General features: G+C 42.8%; 1 protein-coding gene across 1 annotated transcript in view; it reads right to left on the bottom strand.

Annotated features, from left to right (window-relative positions):
• FREM1 (FRAS1 related extracellular matrix 1) overlaps positions 1-19,208 on the bottom strand; it is a 684,067-nt gene that overhangs the window by 87,076 nt on the left and 577,783 nt on the right. Inside the window, exons 29-30 of the mRNA XM_069238818.1 lie at positions 18,794-18,923; positions 1,550-1,622 (exon numbers count right to left, since the gene is read on the bottom strand). Coding sequence (XP_069094919.1) covers positions 1,550-1,622; positions 18,794-18,923 — 203 coding nt within the window. The remainder of the gene's footprint in view (positions 1-1,549; positions 1,623-18,793; positions 18,924-19,208) is intronic.

Raw genomic sequence — 19,208 nt, 5'->3', positions numbered from 1 at the left:
AGGACAATGGCAGGGATTATCACGTTCAAAACCAGCTATGACAACAAATGATTTTAAGGAATTCATCAATTTAATTGTTTTATACATAACATGAGTAGAAGCGCTGACATTCCACAAATGACATGCACGTCTATCACGCAGAAACAACCCGTTCCTTTGAGCTCAGTGTGCAAAACAAAACAAGACACCATTTGACGTCGTTAGCTAATCACTAGAAAAGAGCCATGTTTAAAAACATGCAGGCACTAAACAACCACATGTGCAACTGTTTTAAAAAAAAACAAGATTTTTTTTTAAAAAAAACATTTTTTTTATGATTCAGGCCCTCATTACAAGGGCTGCACGAATTTGTGCAAATGACCGTTTGCACTACCCCAGAAAATATTTGGCAGGAAAAACATTTGAGGGAAAATAATTCAAAATTCCATGTTTTTGCACCTGGGGCAAAACATGGCATTGCCATGGTGTCACCCTTTCCAGGATGAAGAACTCCAAATGTGTGGTAAAAGCACAGAAGACAAAAAATGAACCATGCACTGTAGGTATTCACCAGATGTGGTATTATACTAGCTTAATGGTGCTGGCGCATGGAAGGAAGCCCTTAGAGTTTGTGTACATTGTCATGTGCTTAAAAAATCAGGACTTTAGATAGCTAGTTATATACTAATGAGATTACCTAAAACCGTACCAGAAAATCATTGTCGATGACCAGGTAGAATTTGTTGATGTAAAAAGATATAGACCATTAAGGCAGCCCACTCCAGAATATGGCAGACCAGAATAGCTCAGACCAGGACCTTTAATTATTCCTGGCTTGTTAGGGGTTTTCATTTGGGCCACTCTGCTTAAAGGTGTAATCCTGGCCCATGGCATTACTTCTTCCGGCAGATGTAGGGCTTTCTCTTGCATTTATCATAGGCCACAATCTTTTCACAATCTGAAAGGCTGTCTTTCTGACTTTAGCATAAGGGTTGTGTGGTATTGGTGGATGTGCACATGATTAACCTCTTTCTTCACCATTCACACTGGTTGGCATGAAACTATTACATTGCGTCTCTCTGCGATGATTGCTCTACCAAGGAAGCTAGCAGTCTGAGCTGGTATACCTATCAGTTGTATGCATCCCTTTGACTCAATGCAGACACAACAGTCAGGTCCATCTTTAAACATTGCTCTTCCTTCACAAGGGACAAGCCAATTTAACAGCACAGTTAGGAATAATCTTACCCCTTGCACACATCTACTAATTCAGGTTTGCACCCAAAAATTCAGTGCTGTGCCACACCTTTAGAGGTCTCTTGGTGGATCTCATATTTACTGTTTATTTGAAAGCCCTTTACACTGGAAGGATCTGACTACAAGGTACACGTTTCATTTTAGAGTGCTAGAACCCGATCATAGACACACAACGTTTGAAAGAAATATCACTGAGTTATGTCACCCCACTTGATTAAAACAACTTGCAATTGAACTGGGCTGAAATATTTATGAGATTGTCTTCAGTGATGGGCAAAAAACACTTAATGACACAGATGTAATGTACACGTACCTGGATCAAACTGGATGAGCTTGGATGGACTCGAGGTAAAGTCTTCTCCATCTTTTGCAGATACGCCGTTCACCTTAGAAGGGATAAAATAACACTTTGTGATTAGCTAAATTGTATAACGCTTACGAAACTCCGTCCACCTATTGAGTTCACTGGTAGACATTAATATAATTAAGCAGGAATTCTTGTAATAAAAAAATCGATACAGACGAGAGAAAGAAATGTAAAATCATAAATAGAAATTAATCTGTAAACCGTCTTTGCATCTAATAGTTGTTTCTAATTTTACCAAATGCTTTTGGTTTAGACCACATAACATTAAAATATGATACTGTGTTCAATAAAATAAATAACAAAGTGATCAGCACTTGGTAAAGAAAGTGATTGGACCAGTTTTTGGGTTCAACCCCGATTGATGACAATACAGACAATTATTCAATCACAAGACATCATGATCCCGGTGATGGCAGGTGAAGTTTTAAGCAGGTGGATCTTAAAGCTTCGATCCATCTAACCAGCAACATGAACTTCCCAGACTGAGCCTGCTGTGATTCCCCAGTCAAACACAAGTGGTTCGACCAGAGAGTTCTGATCTCAAGGGACACCACTTAGAACTCTCTTTTCCTCTACCTACACTTGACGAATACTTCCTTTGATTACAGTATGAACTAAAACCTAGCATATGCGGGCCTTCAGCCTCAGGGCACCATAATGCTTCAGACTTTGTTTCCACTGGCAACAGCCAAGCCAGCAATTCATCAATGTCTAGTTCTTCTCCGCACCTTATGGTTAATGATTTTAAAGTAGTACTCATACAAGAAAATCAAATTAAATGCATCCTTTAAGATGTGTGTAAATACAATCTTCATAGTGCATCAAGCTAGCAAAGTAAATGACCCACTTTGTCACTTTTACAGGTCCTCTGCCCAAACAACTGTAAACAACCATTGGCAGAGTCATAAAGACTGGAGTTAGCTTGCAGCCTTTTGGCTTTGTCAATGCTTATTTTGTTTTGTCAGGGTTTTGGCAAAACAATATTGATGGGGAAACTGCTGGGCCATCATCAATGTAAAAAAGCAGTGATTTAGTCTCAAAAACATACATCGTCATAGTAATTCCTGGCACCTCAGGGAACTACTTTGTGTGCGGAAGTGTTCTTTGTGAAAGAGCAGAATGTCGTCACTCACAGGGAAGTTAGCCAGGGGCTGATGTTGGCTGACCAACTGCCCGATGCTGGATGCTGTAGTGGGCAGAAGACAAATGTGAATGACACAATATCAGGCCAATCAATGGATGAAGTAGGCTGGGTGAAAGTCCTTCTATGTAAGCATATTATAGATATGAGTTTGGTAAAATCACAAGGCCTTGACTCATGCTAGATCTAAATCTAGCACCAAACAAGGCACTCTACAACTTGATTTTTTTTTTTTAAACAAGAGAGACATCGGCTCCATAAGTAATTTTGTAAAGAAACTCATTAAAATCCATTGCCACTTTGTCTGTTTTCTTTTTCACAATACAGATGGATATGAGGGTGAAAAATCAATGTAGAAACCGGCAACTCCACGTGCCCCTTAAATACAAAATACCTTCCTTTTTATTCCCAAAAAATAAACTCAATATACGTTTTGTACATGTATTATGTGTGTTTGTGTATATGACTGTCTATATATCTTTTCTTAAAATTGTTTTATGAACCCCAAAATCACCAAAAGTGATTACCTTACACTAATCGAGTTTTTGATGCAAACATCAATTAAAGCAGTAAATACACAAATCAAGCATTTTCAGAAGTAATTCAGAGTAAAACAAACTTTTGGCAGTGCCAAGTGTGCTATTTCTGCTAGGTAAGCCTACTGCAGTGTCGTTTATGGATTTCCTCTACAAACCTTAACCAGCTGTCTCAACTCCACAGCAGGCTACAAGCTTAGAGCAACAGTTACATTAGAAATCACACTGTCTAAACTGGCGTCCATGAGGACACCAGGGTCTGGCTTTATTACATCCTACAGGTACACTTACCTGTTGCAGTGATGGGGTACAGAGGTGCATGTAGGAGAAGGATGCCCTCCATCAACAACATTGTGAATTTGGGCCTGGGTGTCTGCTTGTTGTAAAGATGGTGAAGACTCAACAACAATGCTGCTTTGTTTTAAGCCCCCGCCTGGTCCAAAATTGACATCCACGCAATGAGGAGAGACTGGTTCTTTATTGACGGTTGCTTAGCAACCCTTAAAAAGCCAGAAATGGGGTCACGACAGGCGTTTTAAACTTACATGCTTACGTAAATCACTGGCCGAAGAAGCATTTGTATTTGCACATCATAGTAGAACACGGGGAGTGCATTTCTTGTAAATCCAGTTAAGCCACGTAGGATCACCAACCTCCAAATCACTGCCTGCAGCACTTGTTCCACAGCCAGTGATGCTGTCCCCGGAAGAATTACAGGCTATGCTGAGCCAAACAGTCACTGATGCCTAGCATATACAGGGGAGCATCCAGCTGTAAAGCAACTAGGAATTGGTTCAAATGTTGCTTATTCGGATCCACAGGCTACAAACATGTTATAACTGTGAGCCCTAAGCAAAGTATGTCCAGGGACACCGATTGCCAAAGGTTCTGTAGCATATTCACCAATATCTAATACCTCTGAAATTCCTGAGGAAGACTATCTATTCTGCCAAAACCATGATCATTGCCCGCTCATCATCAGTCGCGGCTCACAGCTCTTAAAAGGGGCGGGGTGGGTGCAGCACGATGGGGAGGGGAAAAGGGAACAGGGGCAGGGGAAGTGGGATGGGGATACATTATTTTTTTTTTTTAAACTTACCTTAACTTGCCACGCGCCACACCTCCATCGCAGGCTGCAGCCACAGGCTTCCAGCATGCCCTGTGCAAATCCTGACGCTGCTTAAAGCGGCGTCAGGATTGGCTGGGAGCACCCAGTGGGGTGCGCCCAGGCAGACTGGGAGCCTGTGCAGGCTCTCTCCAGCCCAGCAACACAGCCTACTGTGTATGCGTGTTTGGCCAGTCCAAGACGGCCGGCCAAACACACATGCGCTCTGAGGGAGAGTGCTGAGCACTCTCCCTCAGTGCACATAACCCCCATGGTCCGCCCCTTTCAGAATGAAAGGATAGTAAACATAGTTTATTATCCTTTCGTTCTGAAAGGTTTGCAGCATCTGCTGCTGGCGGGGGGGGCGACAATCCTCCACCCTTATGAAGGAGCCGCTCCTGCTCATCACACTATTTGTCACTGTTCACAAATGAATGGAAGGGTATTGATGGCATGATATTTCTATGCGTCTTAATAAAGAGATATTTGTTGGAGCTAGCGCCTATGCAGCAAGTACAATCTTTACACTTAGAAGGGTCTTTTGTCTTTTGTTAGAGATGTTTAAGTTGAAATCAACACTTCATTCAAGGCACTACTGGGGGCATCGGGCGTTTCCCCGGGAGGCTGTAAGGGTGGGGGCTGCTTTTTTTAATGGGGGACGGTTTTGTATCACAGTAGGTAAATATTCCTGCTGCAAATAACGTGTGCTATGCAGACCACAGAACAGTATTTTATGCGCAATGCTCAGTGGAATACTGCTTTTGTCACAGAGATCCTTTTGTTACCATGCAGGTCATAAGTTACAACCCTGATATAGCACAGTGAGCTATGAACTGCCATCTAAGAGCTGCATGTAAACTGCACAATTGCTGATTATCCTAATTTTGCTAAAACGGTTTGTTTGGGTAGAAATACATTGTTACTAGTAAAGTCAACTCTAACCATTGTCTTACATTCTGAATCATTAATTTTTGCCTCCCCAGACCAAGCACTCTTTAAAAATCCCTACCAGTATGGATGACATGTGAATCCTACAACTTGTAGTCCCCTTTTTGTTATGTTACATTTTCTATACACTAGTTTACACACGTATGATTCATTGTCTCTGTATGTGTGTGTGAAGTTCTCCACCAAACTACGCAAGTAAGAGAGGCGCTACAAAATGAATGAAATACATGTGAGAGGGGCTATGGAGAAATTAGAAGCCCTGTTAGATGGTGAGTCACTTATTGAAGAGTCCCAATAAAGATTGCCGTATTCTGGTGCACTGTAAGGTTATAATTTAATATGCTTTAAAAACTGATACAATTGAATAGATACTGGAAATGTGTTGTAGAATGCACCATTTCTGATTTTTTCCCTAAATGTTCTTGGGGGGCAGAGCCCACAAGCCCTGTTGTAGTGGTCAGGCTCGCTCGCTAGGCACCCTATGGGCGCTGATCTGACAAAACTTGTCAGAGCTGCTTTGGGTTCTCAGTCCAGCCCTGACTTCAGTTACCTAAGGTGTGTGGAAAAACCATATTCTACTTGACCTCACTTTTGACATACTAGGTGCCACAGCTTCAGCATCAGGTGCGGCAGTAGCAGCCCACACACACCTATGGAGGAGATATTAGAACATGGATACTTTCCAGAAGGCTTTTTTCATATTTATTCCCTTACATGTGCCACTCTCTTCAGGTCCCAGTTTGAGTAGATCATGAAGAAATCAGCAGAGAAACGTTGTTTCCAGTTTATTAGACATGGTCTAAGACAGTGGTTCTTAACCATTCGGCTGCTGTGGATGACTACTGTAATCTGGACACCGCAATGTGTCATTATTGGAAGCAGGAGAGTCCCAGCCTAGGCAGTTTCTAATATTTGAAACTCAAAACAATACACAAAAATGCAAAAAAAACATGTTTACACCAAACAAATGCTCAAATATTGGAAAATGTACTTTAATTCAGAATCAAATTTCTGAATGCTTTCACATTTTCAACTTTGCTTCTTTATATATATATATATATATATATATATGGAAAATGTCACTTACCCAGTGTATATCTGTTCGTGGCATGAGACGCTGCAGATTCACATGCTGTGCATTATCCTGCCATCTAGTGTTGGGCTCGGAGTGTTACAAGTTGTTTTTCTTCTAAGAAGTCTTTTCGAGTCACAAGACCGAGGGACTCCTCCCTTTCGGCTCCATTGCGCATGGGCGTCGACTCCATCTTAGATTGTTTTTCCCGCAGAGGGTGAGGTAGGAGTTGTGTATATAGTAAAGGTGCCCATGCAATGGAGTAAGTATGTATGTACATAATGTGATTAAAAGTGATACATATTTACAAATTTACAAATGTAGAAGTTTTATCAACATATAATATATCGTTTTCATCAACTTAAAACGGCTACAGGCTCCCGGGGAGGCGGGAGGGTGCATGTGAATCTGTAGCGTCTCATGCCACGAACAGATGTACACTGGGTAAGTGACATTTTCCGTTCGATGGCATGTGTAGCTGCAGATACACATGCTGTGCATAGACTAGTAAGCAGTTACTCCCCAAAAGCGGTGGCTTAGCCTGTAGGAGTTGAAGTTGTTTGAAATAATGTTCGTAATACTGCCTATCCTACTGTGGCTTGTTGTTTTGTTAACACATCTACACAGTAGTGTTTTGTGAATGTATGAGGCGTAGACCATGTGGCTGCCTTACATATTTCAGTCATAGGTATATTTCCTAGAAAGGCCATTGTGGCGCCTTTCTTTCTAGTGGAGTGTGCCTTTGGGGTAAGTTCTCTCTTTGCTTTAATATAGCAGGTTTGAATACATTTCACTATCCATCTGGCAATGCCTTGTTTGGATATTGGATTTCCTGCATGAGGTTTTTGGAAGGCTATAAACAATTGTTTTGTCTTGCAAAATTGTTTTGTTCTATCAATGTAATACATTAGTGCTCTTTTAATGTCTAATGTATGTAAGGCTCTTTCGGCTACTGAGTCTGGCTGTGGAAAAAAGACTGGGAGTTCCACTGTTTGGTTTAGGTGGAACGGTGATATAACTTTTGGTAAAAATTTTGGATTTGTGCGTAGAACCACTTTATGTTTGTGTATTTGTATAAAGGGTTCTTGTATAGTAAATGATTGTATTTCACTTACTCTTCTAAGAGATGTGATAGCTATTAGGAAGGCAACTTTCCAGGTTAAGTACTGCATTTCACAAGAGTGCATGAGTTCAAATGGTGGACCCATGAGTCGTGTTAATACAATATTAAGGTTCCATGAGGGAACTGGTGGTGTTCTTGGGGGTATGATTCTCTTTAGACCCTCCATAAATGCTTTGATGACTGGGATTCTAAAGGGTGATGTAGAATGTGTAATCTGCAGATAAGCAGATATTGCTGTGAGATGTATTTTAATGGACGAAAAAGCTAGATTTGACTTTTGTAAGTGTAATAGGTAGCTTACAATGTTTTTTGCGGATGCATGTAGTGGTGAATTTGATTATTATGGCAGTAATAAACAAATCTTTTCCATTTATTTGCGTAACAATGTCTTGTAGTAGGTTTTCTTGCTTGTTTAATGACCTCCATACATTCTTGTGTAAGGTCTAGATGTCCAAATTCTAAGATTTCAGGAGCCAGATTGCTAGATTGAGCAATACTGGATTCGGTGTCTGATCTGTTGTTTGTGTTGAGTTAACAGATCTGGCCTGTTTGGTAGTTTGATATGAGGTACTACTGACAGATCTAGTAGTGTTGTGTACCATGGCTGGCGAGCCCAAGTTGGTGCTATTAGTATTAGTTTCAGTTTGTTTTGACTCAATTTGTTTACTAGATACGGAAGGAGTGGGAGAGGGGGAAAAGCGTAAGCAAATATCCCTGACCAACTCATCCATAACGCATTACCCTTGGAGTGAGGGTGCGGATACCTGGACGTGAAGTTTTGGCATTTTGCGTTTTCTTTTGTTGCGAATAGGTCTATTCGTGGTGTGCCCCAGCTTTGAAAGTAAGTTTGTAGTACCTGGGGATGAATTTCCCATTCGTGGGTTTGTTGGTGATCTCGACTGAGATTGTCGGCTAACTGGTTTTGAATTCCTGGGATGTATTGTGCTATTAGGCGAATGTGATTGTGAATCGCCCAATGCCAAATCTTTTGTGCTAAGAGACACAGCTGTGATGAGTGTGTCCCTCCCTGTTTGTTTAGGTAATACATTGTTGTCATGTTGTCTGTTTTGACAAGAATGTGTTTGTGGGCTATTATCGGTTGTAATGCTTTCAATGCTAGAAATACTGCAAGTAGTTCCAGATGATTTATATGAAGTTGGCTTTGTTGTGCGTCCCATTGTCCCTGAATGCTGTGTTGTTTGAGGTGTGCTTCCCACCCTACCATGGAAGCATCTGTTGTGATCACGTATTGAGGCACAGGGTCTTGAAATGGCCGCCCTTGGTTTAAATTTATAGGATTCCACCATTGAAGCGAGTAGTGTGTCTGGCGGTCTATCAACACTAGATCTTGAAGTTGACCCTGTGCTTAAGTCCATTGTGTTGCTAGGCAATGTTGTAAGGGCCGCATGTGTAGTCTTGCGTTTGGGACAATGGCTATGCATGAAGACATCATGCCTAGAAGTTTCATCACAAACCTCACTTGATAGTGTTGGTTTTGGTGCATGTTTAGTATTACATTTTGGAATGCTTGTACCTTTTGTGGACTTGGAGTGGCAATCCCTCTTTGTGTGTTGATTGTTGCCCTAAGTATTGTTGTATTTGACACGGTTGTAGATGTGATTTTATAGAGAACCCTAGCTTGTGAAGGCTTTCTATGACGTATTTTGTGTGTTGAAGACACTGTTGCTGAGTACTGTTTTTTATTAACCAATCGTCTAAGTAAGGGAATACGTACATGTGCGGCCTCCTGATATGAGCAGCTACTACCGCAAGGCATTTTGTGAATACTCTTGGTACTGTTGTTATTCCGAACGGTAACACTTTGAATTGGTAATGCACGCCTTGGATTACAAACCTTAAGTATTTCCTGTGGGAAGGATGTATGGGTATGTGGAAGTAAACATCCTTGAGATCTAATGTTGACATGTAGTCCTGTTGTTTGAGCAAGGGAATCACGTCTTGAAGTGTCACCATGTGAAAGTGATCTGATTTGATGTAAAGATTTAGTGTTCTGAGGTCTAATGTGGGTCTCAGTGATTTGTCCTTTTTTGGAATTAGGAAATACAGGGAGTAAACACCTGGACCTTTTTGATGATTGGGTACTAGTTCTATTGCTTCGTTTTGTAACAACGCTTGGACTTCTAGTTGTAACAGATTTAAGTGCTGTTTGGACATGTTGTGTGCTCTTGGAGGCACATTTGGTGGTATTTGTAGGAATTCTATGCAATAACCATGTTGGATAATGGCTAGGACCCACGAGTCCGTAGTTATGTGTTTCCAATTTTGGTAATAATCTGTGAGTCTCCCCCCCACTGGTGTTCTGTGTTGGGGGTTTGTGACGTTGGAGTCACTGTTTAGTTTGTGGGGTTTTTGGGCTTTGGAATTTCCCTCTTGTTTTAGGGAACTGTCTCCCGTATATTGTCCCCGGAATCCTCCTCTTTGGTATTGGCCCTGGTATGTGGGTCTGGCCTGTGAGGTAGAAGGGTCAGTGGTTTGGGCCCGAAACCCCCCTCTAAAGTGTGGCTTCCTAAAAGTGCCTCTGCTTGGTGGGGAGTAGAGCGCGCCCATGGCTTTGGCCGTGTCAGTGTCTTTCTTAAGTTTGTCTATTGCTGTATCCACCTCCGGCCCAAACAATTGTTGTCCGTTGAATGGCATATTCAGCACAGCCTGCTGGATCTCTGGCTTAAATCCGGAGGTACGTAGCCATGCGTGTCTCCGAATGGTGACCGCCGTGTTTACTGTTCTGGCCACTGTGTCTGCTGCGTCCATAGCCGACCTTATTTGATTGTTGGAGATGGTTTGGCCCTTCTCTACAACCTGTTGGGCACGCTTCTGGAACTCTTTGGGAAGGTGTTCAATGAAATGTTGCATTTCGTCCCAATGTGCCCTGTCGTATCTTGCCAATAGGGCCTGCGAATTGGCAATTCGCCATTGATTGGCTGTCTGTGCTGCCACCCTTTTGCCTGCAGCATTGAATTTCTGACTTTCTTTGTCGGGTGGTGGTGCGTCCCCAGAAGTTTGTGAGTTTGCCCTTTTCTGGGCTGCTCCCACTACCACTGAATCAGGAGTCAGCTGTTGCGTAATGTATACAGGGTCCGTAGGGGGAGGTTTATATTTCTTTTCCACCCTAGGTGTTATGGCTCTGCTCTTGACTGGGTCTTGAAACACCTGTTTGGCATGTTTTAACATGCCTGGTAACACTGGCAAACTTTGGTATTGGTTATGTGTTGATGACAGGGTATTGAACAAGAAGTCATCTTCTATAGGTTCTGAATGCAATGCTACGTTATGAAAACTAGCCGCCCTGGAAACCACCTGCATGTAAGCAGTACTGTGTTCTGGTGGTGATGGCCTTGCCGGGTAGCAATCCGGACTATTATCAGAGACTGGTGCATCGTACAGATCCCATGCATCTGGGTCATCTTGGCTCATCCCTGTGTGCGTTGGTGACTGAACCATTGGTGGTGTTGCTATTGGGGACAGATGTGGTGAAGCCTGTGGCGATGGCTGTGGAGAAAACTGTGGTGTTGTTTTTTCTTTGGCCACTTTTGCTTTTGACTGCATTTCCGCCTCATGGAATGCGAGCTTCCGCTTCATCTTAATGGGGGGAAGTGTACTTATTTTCCCTGTGTCCTTCTATATATGGAGCCTCCTCTGTGTATGGTCTGGCTCTCCTATCCCCAGTTCTTGTTCAAACCTGTGGCCTTGTAATTGTGAGAAAAGGCCTTGTTCGTCTGTATTGGAGCTTTGTTTCGGCTCCGAGGCTGGGTGTTTCGGCACCGAAACTTTTTCACTAGTCTTTTTCGGCTCCGAAGAAACCTTTTTGGCTTTCGGGGTACCGATTTCTTGGTGCCAGATCTGGTCGGAGCCGGTATCTCTGTGCTGAGTATTTTTTCGGAGCCGGTATCTCGACCTGAGTCGGATGTCTTCGGCTGGTGGGAAGCCTTTTTTGGTGCCAATGCTGGTCACCGTGCTTTCGGGTAAAGCCATGGCCTATCGGTGGTGGCGTCCCCTTGGCTTTCATGATTTTTGAGTGAGTTTTTGCCGGGGCTTGTTTACTCACGGTTTATTGCCTCGTCGGCTGCTCACTCTCGGGCTCGTCCGAGTCCGAATCTGGAATGGAGAATGTCTCCTCTTCTTCGACGTCGGGTTGTCTGGCCGGTGTCGACGCCATTTGACGTCTTTGAGCTCTCCGGTCCCGCAGCGTCTTCTTTGACCGAAATACCAGGCCTTGCACGTATCCTCTTTGTGTTCGGGGGACAAACACAGATTACAGACCAAATGTTGGTCTGTATAAGGATACTTAGCGTGGCATTTGGGGCAGAAGCGGAATGGGGTCCGTTCCATGAGCCTTGAAGACGCACGCGGTCAGGCCGACCAGGCCCCACCGAGGAGTGGAAGCCCTGAAGTTCTGCCGGAGCTTTTCTTTTCTTCGGTATCGATGTGCTATCACTAACCCGATCCCGAGCGCAAACAATACTGTCGAATTTTCCGATTGTTAACTAACTTTTCCGAACCTAAACACGGAGCGAAGAGGAACACGTCTGAACCCGATGGCGGAAAAAAAACAATCTAAGATGGAGTCGACGCCCATGCGCAATGGAGCCGAAAGGGAGGAGTCCCTCGGTCTCGTGACTCGAAAAGACTTCTTCGAAGAAAAACAACTTGTAACACTCTGAGCCCAACAATAGATGGCAGGATAATGCACAGCATGTGTATCTGCAGCTACACATGCCATCGAACATATATATATATATATATTTAAATATATATATATATACATACTCTATACATTTATTTATTTTAATCATATTTAATTTTGTAAAACAGTTGCAGACCCCTTGAAGAGGTCTAGTGTACTCCAGGGGTCCCCAGATCACAGGCCAAGAACCACTGGTCTAGGAGACTGATTGTCTTGTAGGGTTCTTCTTCTTGAGCCTCTACCTCACATAGATCCCATTACACCTTCTGTGAAAGGGCCTACGGTTAGAGGGCATTCTATAATCTGAGTCGTTTTATCCCAGTCCTGCTATGATAACAGCTGCCACAATCACCATAAAGTTGTTCACCAATAGGACACATTCGCATTTGATGGATGAAACTATTGCTTGGGTTTTCAGTTTCTGCCAAACAGCAATGGTTTTATTCAGACTGTAGAACGTAATGGAATACCAGAAGCAGGCATATTGCAAAGGTGGCATTCAATCACTCCAGGCAAAAGGCTCAATCTCTTTGTGCCTATCTGGAGAGAAAAAAACTTGTGTTCAGACCTATGTATGGTTCATAAGCTGCTAAGAGAGTTCAGTCTGCCTGGACTTCAACAAGTCATCATATTTACTCTACTCTGGTACTTCAAGAATGTTGATACCTCCTTATTCTGCTTCTTATGTGGCGACAATATTGCTTGGAATTACTAGACTTAAAATAATGTGTAATGGTGCATCTTGATTCATCCAGCATAGTCAGTTTAAGTCATTGTTATTTGGAAACAGTAGGCCAAATGCAAATGGCACTCCTTGTCTCCCTTAGTGATGCTACAGTCTTACATGCGTAAAGACTGTGACGAGGAAGAGTTAAAATCTGAGTCATGAAGAACATTGGAAAAAATCTGAAAGTGATTGAGGGTCTGACAAATCACAGAAAAGACGTATTCATCCAAAACACCAAATTTCATATGTGCCTATCTGAAAACTTTGCACTCTGCAAATAAATCACCCACACGGCCTACAGTCATGCATGGCTTGTGAGAAGCACTGCCTATCTAAAACAGCATGTTGATAATGTGCCAGTACCAACATATTTTCTGCCATTATTGTCATAGAAACAATTATTTTGCAGTTTTATTTTTTAAACCAGCTACACCCCAGCATGCCGTCATCATCATGGGTCACATCTTGACTAGCAGAGACCTCTTTCCTTGTGTAAAGTAACTGTTAAATGCAATCTGTGAGACAGTAAACAATAATTTTCTTATGTCAATTGTCTTGTATTGTGGAAATCAACTAGAATTTGACCCTTACACTGTAGTAATAAATGTGTATGTTGTTATTAGTAAAGCTGCTCCAAATAACATTTGTTCTTGGTCTTCCCTGCGCATTTAATTGTCAAAACAGCAATGCCTAATATCTAGTTAAGGTGTGAATGGATACACTTGTCGCAACCTGGCAGATGTTCAAAACTGGAACACATCTTGCCAACCCGAGTGGCAACTTTAGCTCTGGTGGAATGATCGCAAACACTCTTTGGAAGTTCCGTTATATTCATAGTGTAGCATGATTTAAAACACTGAACAATCCACAAGGATAAGGTCTGCTTCTGGACCACCTTTCTCATTTTAGCACTTGTAAAGCCAATAGAAAATTATGATGATCTACCTGATGCTCTCTCTCTCATGCACAGAATGAACAGCTGGGAGCTCTTCTAGGGTCCAGCTCGTGAAGTCTCTTCTACTCCTTAGATTGGTTAAGTGGGGCAAAGAAGGCAAGGGGAATGATGAACGGTCCCACGTGGAAGGGTGATACCACTTTAAGCAAAAAGAAGGTGCAAGTTCCCAGCATCAGCTCCTCTAGGAAGTAGTTAGTATATGAAGGGTGCACCAACAGTGCATGTAGCTCTCTGTCAGTGTGCCCAGAAGTAGTTGAAAGGAGAGGTACAGTCTTTGGCGTCAGCAATTTCAGTGAGGAAAGCTGCATAGGCTCAACTGCTGTGCACATCAAGAATGTGAGATCTAAATCGAATTCCCACTGATAAGGACATTAATAGGGGCAAAGGATGGAACATGTATGTGGGCCTCTTTAAAAAACGCATCACAACTAGTGAGTTAGTAACAAAGGTTGGTCAGGCAAACGTAGAATGGCAGAAAGGGGAGAGAGTGCAGTAAAGGGCAGGACAAGGTCTACCATAAAACCTTGCTGGGTCAAAGATAAAAGAAGCATGAAAATGTCGTCCATTTTTTCCTGTTGAGTTTCAACCTGATGGTCTCTGTACTAGGCCATTAACAATGATAAGGATAAATAGATTTGACAGTTGGGCATCTAGCCAGAGGAAACACACTCACTACTTCTTCAAGCAGATCAAACCCACTCAGTTGGTGCCACTCACTCTGAACCTTTCTTCAGAACCTGGAGCAGGGGAGATAAGGGTGGGAAGACATAGAGGAGACTGGAGTCCCATTTCAAGTGGATTGTATATTCCAGTGAGCCTTTTTGTAGAAACTCCAAAGTGCAGTAGTCATAACACTGTACATTCTTGATGATAAAGATCTAGCCAAAGTACACCACATTGGATGAAAATGCCTTCAACCATCTCTGGGTAAGGACACCATTCATGGGCTGCCAAATGGCATCTCTGACTTGTCATGTCTTTGGCATTCTGTGAACCCACCAAATGGCTGGCAGTCAAAGGGATACCCTGAGAGTCCAACTGCCTCCAAAGCTGCAGCACCTCCTAGTACAGGACTTGCATCCCCACACTGCCCTGCTTTTTATAGAACCACATGGCAATTATGTTGTCCATCAAGACCTGAACCACATTCCATTTGAAGAACAGAAGAAAGGCTTTAGAGACAACTAATTGGAGCAAAGCTCTATCAGGGTGCTGTGGTGCCTCTGTTCAGCCAGGGACCAAAGGTTCCTGACCGCCAACTCGCCCAAATGACCATCCCAACACAGCAAGATGAAGCAGCTGTCATAATGTGAGGTCTGGGTGGGGTAGGAAGATTGGTCTGCGACAGGACAGGTCAGTGTCTGAAGCCACCAGTCAGTGGGTGCTGCCCAAGTGTTAAACCCACTGCAGGTGTAGGTTCCAAAGTGGGGTCATGGATCTGAAGGACCAGCAGGATATATGAGGGCAAGAAGCCTCAGAACTATCTGCAGAAGAACCCAGGAGTGAACCTGAAACATCAAGATCAGAACTTGAATGTCCTGTACTGCAAAGGCAGAAAACCTTTGCATGTCAGTGTCCGAGATGGTCCCTATGAAAGGGGTCCTCTGTGTTGGCTGGAGATGGGACTTCAGCTTGTTAATAGAAAACCCGAGGGATGACAGGAGGATGACAGTGGTCAGCAAGTTTCCCAGTATTGACTTGTTGTTGAAGTATGGGAATACATGTATTATCTACCTGCAAAGGTGGGCTACAATCACTGCATTTACCTTCATAAACCTTGAGCGGCTGTGGTGATGCAGAAGGGCAGAATAATGACATCAAAATATTTCAACACCACCACATACAAAAGGAAGCATTTGTGGGATTGGAAGACAGGTACATGAAAGTACACATACTGCAAGTCAAGGACATTTTCCAGTCCCATGGATCTAGGGAGGAAAGTACCTGGGTCAGAGTCAAAATCTTGAACTTGTCCTTCCAAAGGAAAGAATCGGTAAGTAGTGGGCCGTAGCACATCTGTTCTTTAAAAAGTTCAAACTCAGAGTCAGGTTTTTCACCAAAAAGCCTGGAACCGTCAAAAGGCTTATCTTTACTTGATGCCTGCACAACACCGAAACAAAAATCTGTGATACACATTTCGGCATGACACCTGATCACAAATATGATTACAAAATTGGTGCCCAGGGCACTACATATAGAGTCCCTTGTGACCAGCCCTCAAAGCATATTTAGCTGCATTACAAAAGCTTGGATTGTATGAGCAAAGACATTCCTGAATTCATCAGGGATGGCCAGTAAAATCTCATTAACCATATTCCATAAGACATGCGTGTAGTGTGTCTGAAGGCAGATGGCAATTAGGGATCTTAGTACCAAGATGTCAGAGGAAAAGACTTGTATGCCAAGTGCATCAATGCGCTTTGACACTGTCCGCAGTAGGAGAAGGTTTGGGGTTTATCTTCCTGCTTGAAATATAGGCTCTGAGGAGTTGGGGAAAAGTCAGGAAGGCTGAGTCCCTAGGGGAGGTCTATCATGCCTAGTCACTACTGGAGAAGCAGAAAACAATTTTGACCAGGTTGCCATCAACTTTTCTATAAAACCTCATTAAAAAAGCTAGAGTCCTTAAGTAGCATACCCAGGCAAGAAATCTGTTCAAAGATTTGCCTTAGTATCCATCGTTGGCAACTGAAGATTCATAACTTCTGCTGCTTTGTGGACTGCTACCATGAAGCAGGCACACTCCTCAGTAGAGGGCCCCAGTGGGGAGTCCAATTTCATCTTAGGGGAGGCATAGGTCTAATTTAGGGACCAGCATCTGTGTAGTCAGGGGGTAACAAACTGTCCACCTCCTCGTCATTATCCTCATCACATGAAGCATCCTGAGCCTTTGAACAGAGTCAGAATCAAATCTGAACAGGGCCTTAAACCATAAAAATTTCCTGGCATTGGCAATAGGCAGGATTAATTGAAAGTTAGGGGGCTGTGCTTTGTTAATCTCAAAATGAGACATAGGCCTGGCACAGGTTGAAGATAACTCTGGATCGGAGATAGGCATCGAATCAGAGGTGTGCACACTAGAGCTGAGGCTGGCGCTGAAGCAGGATGAACTGTCAAGGCTGTGCAGGGGTTGGGGCACGGGGTGGTGCCGGTAAATTCCCAATGGGATCAGGCAGGACCTGGCAGGACTTACTGGCAAAAGTGCAACTGAAAACTCTGTGGTTTCCTGTTCCCCGAAGGAGCTCCAGAATGCGCCAGAATCATACTTAAAAGTTACGGTGTGACTTCCTTGGAGAACTGTATCTGCTGTGGGGTTGACAATGGCCCTTTGGACTCAAGCATGCTGGGACCAACTTCAGGCTGTGTTCGGAGTCAGACAATGGAAGTGGAGTTGGGTACGTTTAGTACCAACTGTACAATTTTTTCCTGTTGCAGGGGATGATGGCATGGTGATGAGTCAGGAATTTTTGAGTTTGTGAAGATACTTTTCTCTCTTCATTTTATTTTCAACTTTCCAGGGGACATCAACTTTGAGAGGGACCGAAACCTTGCATTGGAGTGACCCCATGACTTGGAACTTGAGCAGATCCTCTGCTTGGCACATGACCTGCCCACGCCCTAATGGTCTTCAGGTGTATCAGGGAACATTTAATGCAAGACTTGGAGTCATGCCTAGACCGCAGCACACATCTTGTCGCTATGCGACTCTGACATCTTCTTCCTTACACCACTGCACGCTTTAAAGTTTGTGGTCTATGGGCTAGACATTTTCAGTCGCACACTGTCTGGCAAACCACGTCTTTTATACTCAGAGAACATCGATTAAAAGCTGGGAGTGGAACTTCGAGTCTGCATGCAATGTAGACAAAGGAAGGAACTACTGTCAGTGATGAGTGGTGGTGTCTTTATAAGGCTCCATGTCATTGCTTACTTATGTGGTAGGATAAGCAACATATACCGAGGAACTGATAAATAATCTGTAATGCAAAGTGAGTAAAATAAAAAATCTACATTCAAATGTGTAAAAATAGTTTACTTTTCTTAAAGATGGTTGTTATAGTTTCCCAGTCATTGAAGAGTACATCATAAACATTTTGAAGCCTGGGTCTCGGAATCAGCCAGTCAAGGTCAATATATTCAGTTGTCAGGAGCACCAACAGGATTGGGGACATCAATTATACCAGGAGCGTAAACCAGTAAAAAGAGAGAATAGGTACTTTAGGTCAGGATAAAACCACAATTTAAATGTATGTGACTCCAAAACTGTAAAGTCTAGAGAAACCATTCATGCAAACTGGAATAATAGTGTTAGGGGACTGTCAATTGAGGACATCACCCAAACTCTTCTAGAGTCTAAGAAAGAATCCCAACCATTAAAGAATGACAGCCTCTGTCTGTAGTAAATGCTTCTCTTGGTTAGTGCACTGAGTATTCCATGAACAACAGTGTGCACATAGTTTCACAAGTATAACGCCATACCAGCCCCTAGGTACACACAACACTAGAGCATGAATAGAGGCCAATAGTGACGATGGTTGGAAATCAATTTTGACGTAACCCCTGGCCAGAAGAACTTCGTGCTCTGCTGGTGAATGACAGAAAAATCATGAAACAGCTCCACCAAGGAAAAAGCAGAGCATGGCATAAAATGTCAAACACAGACAGGATGGCCTAGTTGTCTTTTTCAGGTGAGGACTCTTTGCTCATCATAGAGTCCAGTGCAGGCAAATGCATGAAGGGAGATGACAGTTATTCAGAGAAATGGCAGATGATAATGTGTGGCTATGCAAGAGTAAAGTTACAAGGAAACTAGCCGGCTCAAACAATGCTCAGTGCCTCAAATAATAGAATTATCTTGTCACATTTTTTTGTAAGTAATATTACCTTTATTGCAATGAAGGCAGAGTCCTTTGGAGTTCCTGTTCTGACAATCTTCAAGGCCACAAGACCCACGTTTTCACACACCTCATAGTCATGCTGCAGAAATTCAACCTTGGACCATTTTAATTCCAAACTGTGAAGAAAAGACGAAACACTGAAGGTCTAAATTGAACCAAAACCTTTTTTACCTCATTATGACCAATCTAATCGATGTGTACTTTATTCAGTGCTAATATTTTTACCAAATACTTAGTACATAACTACACCATATGTGTCAGAAATTATTCAACTTGTTTTATGTTGGCTGTAGTTACAATTACCATATATCAAGTGAGTGCATTGCATAGTGGGACCATCTTCACCAATATATGAACAAATTACATACCTTTAAAAGTCACTATAATTGCCTACTGGTTGG

The sequence above is a fragment of the Pleurodeles waltl genome, chromosome 1_2, assembly GCF_031143425.1.
Source record: "Pleurodeles waltl isolate 20211129_DDA chromosome 1_2, aPleWal1.hap1.20221129, whole genome shotgun sequence".
Lineage (NCBI taxonomy): Eukaryota > Metazoa > Chordata > Amphibia > Caudata > Salamandridae > Pleurodeles > Pleurodeles waltl.
This window is presented reverse-complemented; position numbering and strand designations above follow the sequence as displayed.